Below are 15,116 nucleotides of genomic sequence, written 5' to 3'. Positions count from 1 at the left end.
ATGAGTATAAGTTAGAATAAAAAGGAGAGTCAAATTAGATCAATGATAAGCAGAACCACATGTATGAACTGTGATCTCTCTCTTTTTTTTTTTTTTTTTGTAGGAGTCACAACTGAAAGCAATGAAACAGACTGTACAACTCTGCCTGTCAACAGTTTTCCGGGATCAATCACCCCCTTTGAGTCTAATCAGGTCAAACCCAACTCAGATGTCAATTCCACCCAGTACAATGGATATCAAGACGCTAGATACAAGGACAAAAAGCGAGGTACACTTTATTCATGCTTTGAAAAGTAAAATCAAACAGTGTACTGTCTTTATAGTTAATTATCTCTATGTAATTATCATTGTGGATTCAAGTAAAATATAAAAGTGATTCAAAGATTAGGAAGTAAATGGAAGGTAGTAACCCAATTTGTAAAGTCTCCATAATCACATGGAAAATGTTCTTTAGTAGACAGAGAGCCAACTTATTGTTAAGCAGGATGATCTAATTATAAAATAATAATCATTACTATAACAATTATTTTTCTAAAATAACATTCTAAAGTTATCCTAAAATAACAATAATAATTATTATTTTACATTTAATTAAAAGAAAATATCTTGTATTATATTCCAATATGCACTGGAAGCTTAATATGGGAAATATTTTCTCCTAGGGCATAACTATCAACCTTACAAAAATAGATACATTTAAAACAATGAAGCCCATATTTCTTAGCACTGCTTGAACATTAGACTCACTTAGGATACTTGTTAAAAAATCATGACATTGGGACTCAACCTAGACCTATTAAATCAAATTCTTTGTGGTTGGGCTCCAGGCATTAGTATTTTTTAAAAGCTTCCCAAGAGATTTTTAAGACCAACTGACAAGCAAATCATTCTCCAAGACTCCACCCTACTACTGCAGACAGGGCACAGGGTGTTTCTGCTTTTGTTCCAATTGTCTTAACTTGCAGTTTGCAGGCTGTACATTTATATACATCCTGACAATCTGAAATAGTTATTGGAGAAAAGAGTTTTGTTTCAAACAGTATATATTTATTTGAAAGTGCTGTCTTTCTTATCGCTTGCCTCGGGATCTCTCCCTACTAAAATGAATATCATAGATACCAGATCCACTTATAATGCAAATCTCTCAGGGTAGGTCCAGGAACACCTCAGAACCAGTTTTGCAGTTACTCAATGGTGCATACAACTGGGGCTTATTTCTTGATGCTTATTTCTTGATTCCCTAACTATGAATTAAAGCTTGTAGATTAGGGAAGATTAAAATTAGGGAAATACTATTTTCAGGGTAGAGACTCAAAAATAATGAAACAAAATAAATATCCTAATGTACAGTTTTTGTCTCTAGCTTTTTCTACTTAAGGGCTGCATAATTTAGTCTGTATAATCTCAAATTTCTCTATCATAATCACTTAAAATACAAATTTCTATCTCATCCTATTTTATTTGTTTTTATTATGTACTGGATTGTCTCAAAATATTTACAATTTTATGTTTCTCCTTTATTATTTTCTGCCCCTTCTTTGAAGATTCTAGGTCTAAAGTGTTTACTTACTTAACCAAATTCAGGGGAAAACTGCATAATAATGTATTTTTTAAAATCCTGGGTAAATTTATTGAGTCTGGTCACAGGTTAACTACACAGTCACCCACATGATCTCACTTACCAGCTAGGAAACCATTACTGCCTCCAGTTAGTCTAAGAGAGGAGCAAAGGTTCAGTCTTAAGTCTGATGACTCTAAGCAAAGCTGCTTTGTAATTTTAATAGGCACATCACCCTTGCCTCCAACTCAAATATGTTTATTTAAGCCCATTTTTTAAAACTGGGCTCTTGATAACCCTGAATGTGTGAAGGAAATTCCTGATTGTTACTTTAGCTGATTTACCATCAATAAATGTATACCCTGTCATTGACATAAATAAAAAAATATTATTTCTCTTGGATTATTACAGGAAAAGATAGGGAGCATTTAGATGACCCTTGTTTGGTAATTATTTTTCAAAAAATAATAACAGAAAAATCCAGTCGTTTAAGATAAAGTTCAAGACATCTAAATTGATACACTGTTGAGCATTCCATTTTACAGATTAGCATTAAAAGCTTCTCTGGTGTTTATGTTTGCCCATATTCTCTATCTTTTCAATAGTGGTGGAAATTATATATTTTCTATATACTTTTGGCTTATTTCTATGTATCCCTATTACCTCTTAGATAATTTTGAAATCCTGAATAATATAATGTAATATGAGGTATGTATAAAAGAAACAGACTCTTTAGTCATGGAATATTTTTTCTATATACAAAAATAGTAACATTTACAATAGGTTATTTAACTGGCATGTCTTCAGCATTGGCTAATTATGGATACAGTAGAATGTTGTGCTTGTCTGAGAGTTATGAGGAAATCATATCGCTTAACCTCTTTGTGCCTCCGTTTCCCTGTGACATAAACATTAAAAAATAATTCTTATTTTCCATGATGACTGGCTGGTCTTACTTGTTTTTATTTGTTTTTTTTAATCTTCATTTTTTTCTTTGAAGAAAGAAGGCCATTTGGTTATTCCTGACATCTGTGACACATGTCCAAGTAATCAAATTTCAACCCACTTCTGGAAGAAGACAAAATAGTGTCCCCCAAAATGTCATTTTATTTTTATTTTTTTTTCTTTCAGAAGGCTGGGTAATGTAGTCAAATTTTTATTGCATCATGCATGTGTGCACATGCATGTATACATATATACATATGTACATACACATAGACACACATATTTTATATAACATTCACTGTGGATTTTTAAAGCCACAGACTTCATCAGATGGGGAGTTCATTATTATGACAACATACTGGTGAAAACTTAAAAAATAATGGAAATATTAATAGCCTCTAGTTTAAAAAAAATTCTCAAGCATACCTGTTACATATCCATTTATTCTTATAGGTTGAGTTGATGCTGAGGACTCTCATTGCATTCTGTCAGCCTCCTTCCTATCATTGTATTATCTGTAGTTATGCATAAGTCTCTCTGATTCAAGTAAATATTTTCTTAACCTCCCCCAGTCAGAATTAGTTTTTCAATTCTTAGTGCTCTGAGCACAGTATTTCTCATGGCTCTTGGCCATCCATACCTTGAATAGAGTAATGGCTACAAACTCCCTACTTAAGGGAGATGACTGTACTTAGCTCATTGATTTTCTTTACATTAGTGTTCAGAGTAATGTTTCTAGAGGAGTCATTTGCAATGATGCTTATATTTCTGTTTTAGTCAACTTGGGCTACTCTAACAAATACCGTAGACGAAGATACTTAACACTCATTTCTTATAGTTCTGGAGGTTGCAAAGCCTGACCAAGACCCCAGTGCTGACAGATTCAGTGTTTGATGAGGTCAGTCTTCCTGAAGTGTAGACAGCAAGCTGCTTTCTCACTGTGTTTACATGGTCTTCTCTATGTGCATATGCACAGAGATCCCTCTGGTCCTTCTATAAGGACAGTTTTTCTTCTTTATAAGGATACTAATCCTACTATGAAAGCTCCATTATCATGACTTAACCTAAATCTAATTACTTCCAGAAGGTTCTACTTCCTAATAACTATCACATTGGGTAAACCCATAGGACTCCAGGTTATGCATATTGGAAGACACAAACATTCAATTCTCAGCAACGTCCCTTATCTTACTGACTATTTTCCTTATTTAGAATTTATAAAAAAATCTTATTGTTGAGTGTTCATTAAATACTTATAATTCAACTAAATTGTTTTCCATCTGTATTCCAGATCTGTGCTCATCACTGGGATGCAAATTTAAAATGACACAACCCTGACTTTTCGGAAATTGCTAGCTAATTCTTGGTAAAGAGAGAACTAGAAAAAAAATGCAAAGGGTGTGTAGTAGATGAGGACATTTAAAAAATTTTTGTAGTTGGAATTTTGTATTCCAGGTAGCTTTGTTTGAACATAGATTAAGGAGACAGTTGGATCCAAATGCAGACAGGATGAAATCTGTCTTATGTCTTTGTTAGGACATTACGTAATTATTATATACAAAATACTGCCCCCAGAGAGGGAAAAAAAGCAAAGGCATGAGCCAGGAGATCTGGTTTGCTTTTTGCATAAAATAACTAACTGGGGTAGAAACAAGCAAACCAGTGACAAATGATTTTGGTGATCCATGGCAGAGATAAGTAAAGGAGACTTGATTCATGATATAAAAAAGGGAATGGGGATCCGGATGCAATTGTGGTACAGAACTGCAAAGACCTAGTGATGAAATAGGAGGAATAAAGGGAGGAAATAAACAAAACATTCAGTGCTTGCATTCATTCACTGTGATGGGAAAGGCAAGAGAAGCTTTTAAGGGAGCCCCCACATTGGTTTGTTTCTCAGCATATTAATTGTCAGCCACATTCCATTAAATTATGTTTATTTCCAGTAGATATGGAGGATAAATTTAATGTCAGTGATCATAATAGTAAATGCCATAAAAAAAGGAGAAAATCAAATGTCAGCAGAAATGACAAACAATTCAGATAAGCAGTGAAGATAAAAAAGGCTGGAACTGTGCTATGAAAACCCGTTGTTTCATCTCCACGCCGGCAGTCACCCTTTTCTTTGTTTTTCTTTCCATGCCGCTCGTTGCCTTGGGTTTAGCTGCAGTTTATATTGATACGGTTCACAACTGTGGTATCTATTTAATTGGACAGGGATGATTTGTTAATTTTTTTCCAGTTTGTTAGAAATGCCAAAGCCATTCAAGGACAGCAGGCAACAGTGGCCCTATTTAGGAGTTAAAGGCATCCAAGCGAAAATGGCATTCTGCTTGGCGCCTGAGGTTTACAAAGCAAGGTGGATTTGTATTTCTTCTAGGCAAAAATCTGTTACAAAGTAATTCCCAAGAATTCTCAGAATGGTGCACTTGGAATTATCCTAGACGAGAGAGTTTCATCTTCCTTTTCTTTTTTAACCATTGGGAGCTTCACTTACACCTGAGTGTCCACGCTCACAATTCTGATACATTACAGCAGAAGCAGAGGCTGGTTTTGGGGATTGATTATTCAAATCTCCCAGATTACTCTAATTTATAGCCAAGGCTAAGAACTCTTAAAATAGTCCCTCTAGAAAAGGGAAAGGAGCCTAAAAAATAAGCCTGCTTTCCCCCTTGCTTTTCTGCTTCTAGAAGAGAATTCTCAACTGGCCCAAAGGTGATCAATTATAGACAGATCTGTTTTTCTACCAGGTGTTTGTCATTAGCTAAGCTATAACTTCTTTCTATGCTACAAAAATATATTTTATGTCTATATATGTCCACAGTTATTGTGAGGATGAAAACGAAGGTGTACATCTAAACATTTTTATAAAATATCAATATAACATTACATCTAAGGAATTTTATTTTGTTTCATTTTTTATCATAGGAGGTCATAATGGCTTGTTTACTTCTCAGTGGATACGGCATATATATGGCAATAAAATTAAGTTAAAAGATATCTATATAAACATACATATATATGCACATACATATTTGTAAACTAGTAAATTATAAGATATATATTTAATCTGGTAAATGCAAAATTAAACTAAAAAAGACACTTTGATGTTTTATTTTTATTGCTGGTTTAAAGATTTGTACCTTGGAAGAGTCTGAAACCAAATCCTCATAAGCTTATATTTATTTTTTATCTTTGATACATATATAATGAGAATATTACTTATAGAAGTTGATTAGTTGGCTATCTTTATGAACTTCTTTCAGAGATATTTGTTAGCAACATGAGGATATAATTTATTTAAACTTCTAAAATTAATAACATAGGAACAAAACATTTTTAATGAAAATGTTACCAACATAAGTCTAAAATTTCATGTTAATATTGAAGAAAACATCACTACTAAATATCTTCTCATCTCACAGAATAATACCCACCAGGTTTCTATTTTTCCATAATTGAAATTGTATTGATTTTTTTAAGGATTGATGCACAGATATTTTCAATTTGTACACAATTCTTAATACATCTACTGTAAATTTAAAAAATGTTTAATTGTGTCTCTTTTCCAAATAGTTTTTCTAGTGAATTCCCAGCCTAAAATTTATAGGCATATTTTTCTTAGAGGATATCAAGTACCAGTAGCTTTAAATGTTGATAAATTGTTAGATCATTATAACAACTAATTTACAATTTAATATCATCTATACTACACGCTCAAACTTTCAGTCTGTCATGGAACACTAATAAAGTTTCTAGGGAAATTGGACTACCACTATCAAAGATGCTACAGGCTGCATGGAATTCCAACAGGGAGATCCAAGGTTAAGCAGTGGTTTGCTTTAGGAAATAATTCTACTAAGAAACAGCATGAAAATGCATAACTGTGACTCCAAATTACCATTGTATGCTTTGTGTTATAAGGGGTAAAAACTACCTCCCCATCTGTAGAATACTAAACTGACACCCAAGGTAGAACCGTTCATATTCAATAGCCCCCTATTTTCCATTTTTTATGTACAAAAAAATAAGTAAATAAATAAACAACCAGCAAATGATTTCATCTCTTATAAAAAGCATTTACTTAAAACTAGGATGAGGTGTGATTCTCTTCCACTTAAAAGTTTTTCTTGAGCTACTAAAAAACTTGTATTTACAAAATAGTTGATAAAAATATTCCTCTGTATTGTAGAGGGGAGGAGAGAAAGACCACAGACAAGATATGGTATATGATATTAATCAGACATGGCTTTTTTCTGGCCTTCTTCTTCTTCAGAGGCTGGACTCACTTAGATTTTAATTTCTCTACTTTCTGGAGGTAAATCTTCCTTAATGTCTTGGTTAACCAGTTGGCCTCTTTTTTCCAAAGCAGTCCAATGGAATGAAGTGTTGCTTCAAACAAAATGTAGCAAAAATACGTATTCCACTAATAGGTGATACAGACTAAATTAAAAATAAATTCAGAAAAAGGCTAATAAATTCATGTATATTCAAGCAAATCTAAATTTGTAAATAAAATGCACTATGGGATTAAAATCATCTAGAACCTTTAATTTTGCCACTGCTCCTTCTCCGTGGGTAGATTTACCATTGCACAGTGATCCGTTCCAGAATCACCCCTGACAGGGTTGAGTCATACACAGAGAACCCTCCCACCACAGGCGGCCCCTTGGTGTCAAAGGATATGGATACCAGAGAGGTTCCCTGGATGCTTATGTACATGGACAAGAGGCAGCATTTTCTAACTTCTTCCTATATATTTGACAGTTGTAAAATCACCACTTGCCTTATTTTCATGAAATTCAACTTCCTATTACTATTTTGTTCCATAAATGTCAATCTTCTTCGCTGAGCATTTCAGAAATCCTGGTTGACATTTTTCCATGTCTCTTACTTAAGAAAAGATAATATCCCCTTATTTCCTATATCTCAATGAGTCCCTGACCTAAATAATGATAATGATTCATCTGACTGATTGAAACCCCTTCTTTCCTCCTCCCCTCCCACATAAAGCCATTCTTTCCCACATATAAGCCATTCATTCCCACATATAAGAACACCTGGGAATGTGTTCTTATATCTTTGAAGTGTCAGCCTTCCCTTCTACCTCATCTCCCCTGCTGGTGCTGCTAAAGACCCAGCAATGGCCCAGTAAGGCCCCAAATTGCATTACACTGCTACTGAGAAGGTCAGGAGCATAGCCTTGGTCTCATTAAGCTTTTACTTGACCCACATTAAAAATAGACCTTCTCTGTGTTCTCATATGCTTAATATTTTATTAGCACAAAATAGATAAAATGTTTTAATTTTCAACCTTAAAGTATTGTGAAAATACATTTAACAAGACTAAGCCTGATTTCCTAGTTCTTTGGTTTTTCCAATTTTAGCTATTTGTTAATGCTTTGAGATTAAACTAATATTTTAAACATGTATATGCGTGGTGACTTCTTTGTCATATTTGCATGCTCATGCACATAAGGCTACCTAACAATAACCATTTATAACATCAACTACTGTAAAATTATATTAGTTCTTTTTGTTATGAAACTAATGCTATTTGTCATGGACAATTTTAGAGACTAATGTTAATAGCAATAATAACAATGCTAACTGGTATGTATTGAGCTGTACTACACTCATATGAATTCACAAAACTCTAGAAGGAAGAAATATTGTCTTCATTTTTTAAAAACTAAATCTTCCTTTTGAAATAATTGTAAAGTATATTTTATGTATATAAATTACACACAGAGTAATAAGAGAGTTCCTTTATACCCTTCACTCAGCTTCCCTAAATGTTAAGATCTTACATAACTATGGTAAATTTATCAAAACTAAAAATTAACATTAGTATTAGTCTGCTACCAAATTGTAGAGCTTGTATGGGTTTCACCGGTTTTTCTTCTAATGTCCTTTCCCATTTCAGCATCCAGCTCTGGGTACCACATTGCATTTAGTTATCAAGTCTCTAATTTCCATGGGTCTGTGACAGTTTTGCATCATTTTATGTTTTTCATGACCTTAACACTTTTGAACAGTTATAGTCAGATATTTTGTGACTATCTCCCAAGGTGGGTCTGTCTGATGGGTTTTTATGCTTAGGCTGAGGTTATAAATTTTGTAAATAATACCACAGAATTGTGGTGCTCTTATGATCGTATCAGGGATATATGAAATGATTGGTGATGTTAATTAAACCCTCATCACTTGGTTGAAATGGTGTCTGCCAGATTAGAAATGAATCATTAAGTTCAGCCTTTTTATTATAAAACTAGTGCTTATTTGTTACCTCATTACCTAATGAAGGGGAACATCTACATATATTACTTAAAATTTTTCTGTCAGAGATATTTGTTTCTTCCCTCTCATTTATTCATTTAATTATTTAATCTTTTATTTATGTCAGCATGAATTTATGGGTATTTATTTTAGACCTTAGGTTATAATCCAATACTGTCATCATTTATTTATTTTCCCTTTTAGATCTATTTCATTTTTCAGGGCAGTTTTTGGTTCACAGTCAAATTGAGCAGAAAATACAGAGAGTTCTTATATACCCTCTACACTGCCTCCCCAGCCTCCAGCTGTCTCCAGAGTGATGGATTTGTTACATTTGAGGACCTACCTTGACACATTTAACCCAAAGTTCATAGTTCACATTAAGGTTCACACTTGGTCTTCTAAATTTTGTGTGCTTTGACAACTGCGTAATGACGTGTTTGCACCGTAACATAGAATTTATCCTCATTATTCATATGAGTAAATTGAAGCACAGGGAAGTTAAGTTATTCACAAAAGATGACACAGTTGGCTAATATTTTGTGATTAGTATAATGAATTTTCTTAAAACAAGTAAATATTATTTGGATTATTTTATATATCATTTCCTTATAAATATACAGTGTGATTCCTGTGTTTCCTTATTTCTGAATATTTTTCATTTTCCATCTTAAAAAACACTCAGGTAACATGCGGATAAACATCTGTCTTATAGTGCACCCGATAGAGTGATGGAATCTGGAAAGATATGTCCTGGCGGGTCACTCCTGTGGCCCCTTCCTTTCTCACTCTTCACTGGCCCTCAACAGCATTCAACAGCGCCTTACCTGACAGAGCGGGTGATGAAGGAGTGCCTAATGAACGATTACCCGATAAGCTTTATGCTTAAAGTTTTGTCAGGCCCATCTTTGAAGCTCCCATTATGAAGGCCTGACTTCTGAGGTCTCTCGAGGCCACTGTCAGAGGCAGAAATGTGAGCAGACTGGCTTATTGTTTTGATTTAGTGTCGCTTACTTTACCTTCTTAAAAATGACCTGATAGTCTCACATCCTGGAGTGTGCTTTTGTAGAATATAATTTAAAGCCTCATAACATGTGAGGGTGAATTTATAGCTCCCACCTGTGTTAACACCGTCTGCGAATTGCAGCAAGCCATGTGATCAAGGTTTCAGAGCCTTCTGAAAATCCAGCGTGTTTTCTGAAATCTAATTGTTTTGTGTAAAAGTGGGGATGGTTCCACAGCAGCCTTACTATCTTGGGCAAAAATAAATGAGGAACAACAACAAATGATCTTTACTTTGGGGAAAATTACATAGTCTAATGCCACGTATTTTGTCTAATGTTACTTAAAGTCATATTCTGAGAATTTTTAAAATTAAATATAAAAAAAATCTTTCATTTGTGATTTCCTCATACAGAATAATCCTTCATTTCCCCATTTTTTAATCGATGTTTTTTTCCACCAGAAAAGACAGCTACACCAAGACTATTTTTAGAAACTCCATTTTCTGAAACTGAGTTTTTTAGAACAAAACTTCATTCTTCTTAATTTGAAGAATTATTCTTTATGGCAGCACTATGCATACTTTTATGTTTCTTTAATTATGTCTTCCTTTTTTCCTGTTGTTGCTGTGTATACCAATAAATGGATCCTGCTATTTTCAAATGCTTCATTTTTATTAGAAATCCAGTTTAAAAAATTAAAAATACATCAGATTTGTATGGAACCACAAAAGACCTTGAATAACCAAAGCAATCCTAAGAAACAAAGAACAAACCTGGAGGTACCCTTCTCCTGGACTTCAAATAATACTACAAAGTGACAATAATCAAAATAACATGGTATTGGCATAGAAACAAACACGCAAACCAATTAAACAGAACTGAGAGCCAGAAATAAACCCATGTGTTATGGTAGAATAGTTACCATATAACCCAGCAACACTTCTTCTGGATATCTACCTAGAAAATTTGAAAAGAGTCATTCCCAAAGATATATACACCCAGATATATGTTCCTTGCAGCATTATTCACAGTGGCCATGACATGGAAAACAGCTGAAGTGTCCTTCCACAGATGATTGGATGACGAAGGTGTGGTACACAAGTGCAATGGAATACTGCTCTGCCATAAGCAGTAATACTTGTAAATTCAGCCATAAGCGGAAAAACATATAATACTGCCATTTGCAATAACATGAATTTTGAAAATATTATGCAAAGTGAAATAAAAAAGCCAATAACCATATTTCACTTAAATGTGACATATAAAACTGAAAGTAAAAGATGAACAAATAAGACAAGCAAACAAAAACTCAATGGACAATAATATGTTGGTTACTGGAGAGAAGGGGGTAAGGAAGAAGTAGAGGGTAATGCAGAAAATAAAATTGAAATTCAGTTGTTTCAATTATATGGTGATGAAAAAACATGCAACTTTAGGTGGTGGGCACACAGGGCAATATATAGATGATGTGTCATAGAATTGTACACTCAAAACCTATATAGTTTTATTAACCAATGTCATCCCAATAAATTTAATTAATAATATATTATGACTTTCCCGTATATGTATGAGGTTATAAATGTATTTTTTAATCTAGTAATATATTGTTGATTCGGTTACAATGGCAAAGGGGATCTAAGGCTGCAGATAGAAATGAAGTTGCCAGTTAGCTGACATTAACCAAGATTGTATCAATGGGCCCCAAGTAAAGACAAGAGACCTTAGAAAAGAAAAAGGGCATTGTTACTAGGGAAGGCACATAAAGGTACAACATTGCTGAGTCTGAACATAAATGGTAGAAATTATGAGCTGAAGGCAGTGAGAGGGCTCTAGCTGATGGAAAGGCAAGGACTGTATCTTCCCTATATCCTCGTAAAGGAACATAATCCTGCCAACATCTTGATTTTAATCCATTGAGACTGTGTCAGACATCTGACCAATATAACTTTAAGATAATAAATTGCGTTGTTTTATGCCACTAAGCATGTTATACTTTACTATAGCAGCAGGAGGAAACTAATATCCTGGTATTGCACCTACATTAGTAACATAGCTTTGGACAAATAATTTAACAACTGAGTTTCAATTTTATTTTCTGCAGAAATGAAGACTCGAATACGCCTATTATCTTCTTCATATTTTACCATTCCCCACATGAAGATATATCATAAAATCGGCATATAGCTTTACCTCCTCTCTTGGACATGTTGTTAAATGTTGCTGCATCTTTTTTCACTCCCTTAGAATCTCGGGCATCCTATTTATGCTCGCCTCACTCTTCATGAAGTATTTCTGAAGGAAGGTATGATTGAGCTGAACCCAGTGGTCCCGGTAGGACACATTATTATTGAGTCAGGAAAGAAAGCAAATTGGGATAGGAAGAGCAAATTGAACAAAAGCACACGGTGAGGACAGTGTGTTACTTGTTCAGAAAACATTGAATTCTCTGTGGTTGCTGCAAAGGACAAGTCCTATTAAATCATTTTTAAAAAATAATTTGGATAGTGCTTATTTTTACTATTTATCACAATTTTTGCTCACATTAGACCAAAGGGAGATTTGAGCAAAATCCAAAATTTGTTCGTGTTAAAAATCTAGTCAGTTATTTAGTTTCTAGGGAATAAGTTATTAGCTCTAATTTAAAAATAACTCTATTTTATAGAACCACAAGGCTTATTTTCCCTCTTAGCAACCATCTAACTTTGGCAAGCAATCTGAGACTGAAGAACTGGAGAAAGGAGAATGCCAGGAGCCTTTGGGCTTTCAAGTTAAAGCTGTTATTCTGGAAATACAATCAAAGTGGAAATGCAGAGGTAACCTAGGACAAATGATGCACTTGTTTTCTGCTGAAGCAAAACAGAAGGATTTGGATAGAATTAGGAACACAAAACTAAAAGGGCACTAACTCAGCTTTGAAAATTGTACTGCCGTTTGTGTTCTTGACCTAATTTAACTGGGCAGCAGAAAACAGAGGTCCTGCAAAATTATATAAATTGTCTAAGGCCCTCACTTATTGATGTGCTAATAACCCAGGATCAGAATCCTCGTTTCTGAAACTCCAAAATACATTATCTTTCCCCAAAGTCAGTTCCCATTCTGTGTTAATTCATCAGTCACTAAGGCTCCTTTCCACAACGAGACATCTTACTAATAGGAAAGGCCTGGAGTAAGGATTACATGATTATATTTTCACTTGATCTTGGCCAAAAGGCCAAGAAGCATTACATGTATTATGTTTAAATGAAAACATTTCTCAAATTAAATACCACATTGTTGTACTTAAAGTAATTTAACTTTTCATGCTTTATTGCTCAGACTGGCGAAGTGATAATTTCTTTAGTTGTTAAAAGCAATTAATATATGAAATCTTTTCAAGAAGAAAAATTGAGATAACTTCAACATTGCAATGAAAGTTTGCAAACCAGGCATCCAAGTAATTCAATAGATAAAAACAAGGGTAACCTTTGGCAAAGTTACGGAAAAAGAAATTTGCACTGGCATTCTTTCCCTATGCTGTTTGTGAACTTAATAGTTAATGAAGCTCCTCTTATCTACATAAGTAGGTAGACACATAGATAGATAGGTAGGTAGATAGAGAGATAGATAGATAGATAGATAGATAGATAGATAGATAGATAGATAGATAGATAGAAGCTTTTACTCTGGACATATTCCTTGCCTAATTCTCACCACCAAAATCTGGGGGCATTTTCATAAGTGTACAATATTTTCATGAGAAAATGTAATGAACATTAAATTTTATCAATCAGCTACATATTCATATGTATAGGAAGATATTAAATAATTACCCTAAAATGTAATCATTTTACATTTTATATACTGTTTGGCATTTGTGAGCCTTGTATTATTCGTTTGAGCTTCCCACCTGGTTAGATTTCCCTCCTGTTGCTTTCATGGTAAACCTCTATCTCTGCCTTAGTGCTATGCTGTCTGTTTTCGTTTATTGATCTGATTCCCTGTTTCATCCAAGCTTACGTGATTACATGCAACCAACACTGACCTTTAGTAAATTAAGTGAACAGGTTTTATTATTACAATATCAGGAGCTCATAGTACCCAGGAAAATACAGGAGAAATAAGCCTGGGAATGAGTAAAAGTAAAAGCTTCTTCAGAAGACCAAGAAACATGAACGAAAAGAAGCATCTTATTCTAGAAACAACTTGGACAAGCCATCATACTGGAATTAAAGTACCTATCGACTTGTAGCCTCTTCTTAACATAGTCAGTATTAAATTTTAAAAATAGATGTTTCAATGACCTGATGTGGGTCATGTGCTATATTTTGGATAAGTCAAGGAATTTATTACATAAAAAAATACTTAGGGTATTACATAACATGGGAGAGAAAGAGAGAGACATAGCCCTTCAGAATAAAATGAGGAAGGTATAATGAATGATAACCATTACTGAGGAACAAGTCAGAGCTCTCTGAAATAAAGAACTATGTTTTTAGTGTTTAACTCATATTGCTGAAAGTCATTCACATCACCACATTTTAGAAAGATTTCTGTCACCATAAATATGTATATCTCTTTTCTTTCAGTACTAATCCTTAATTCTTATGCTTTTTAGCCTAAGAAATATATCTTAATTAAATGACAAAAAAATGAACAAAACTTATTCAAATACATACTAACTTCCAAGAATGCAATGATGAATAACGCACAATGCCTTTTTCTCAGGAATTCCTATCCTTGGTGGAGAGTCAGACATTTAAACCAATGACAAGTGTGATATGAGTCATCATGCAGGCTAGCACCAAGAATATGTTTTCCACAGTACAATGTACATAATCTAAAATTCAAAACCACCAAAACTTTAAATTCTAATAGACATTTTTTAAAACTTTTCCTATGAAATATTGTTTACACCTGTAAAGGATAGATGTTATCCTGACATTTCTCCTTAGATACATAAAGTATATTTATCATGTGTCTAAAAAGAGAATAAAAACAATATGGGCACTATAATTTGTGAGTGTATAGAACATCAATATGGACAAGAACTAGAAGATAACATTGAGAAATAAAAAGTTATGCTAGAATAATGGATGAGCTATGTATTTCAATTTCCTTTAATGCTGTTATACATTTAATTAAATTTACAAAGGTGTGTTGGGACAACTATTCATTGATTCAATTTTTTAACAGAAACAAAATACACTAAAAATTATTCTTGCCTGATCATGTGCTTTACTTCATTGTTCAAATTTTTACAGTTGTGGTTCTTATTGTGAATGCCACGGTGACTCTCCTTTGCTATTACTGTTTATTTATTCCCCGTGTTTTTTTTTTTTAATATATTGCCT

At 33.6% G+C, this 15,116-nt stretch overlaps 1 protein-coding gene across 3 annotated transcripts in view; it reads left to right on the top strand.

The window, feature by feature from the left end:
* Nucleotides 1–15,116, top strand: part of LUZP2 (leucine zipper protein 2) — a 353,608-nt gene that overhangs the window by 327,434 nt on the left and 11,058 nt on the right. For all 3 annotated transcript variants that reach the window (XM_054585982.1, XM_054585981.1, XM_054585983.1), the window contains exon 9: nucleotides 104–268. In XM_054585982.1, coding sequence (XP_054441957.1) covers nucleotides 104–268 — 165 coding nt within the window. The remainder of the gene's footprint in view (nucleotides 1–103; nucleotides 269–15,116) is intronic.

Source organism: Pteronotus mesoamericanus, unplaced genomic scaffold (genome assembly GCF_021234165.1).
Source record: "Pteronotus mesoamericanus isolate MK-2021 breed Mesoamerican mustached bat unplaced genomic scaffold, CSHL_Meso_final contig_90, whole genome shotgun sequence".
NCBI classification, from domain to species: domain Eukaryota; kingdom Metazoa; phylum Chordata; class Mammalia; order Chiroptera; family Mormoopidae; genus Pteronotus; species Pteronotus mesoamericanus.
This window is presented reverse-complemented; position numbering and strand designations above follow the sequence as displayed.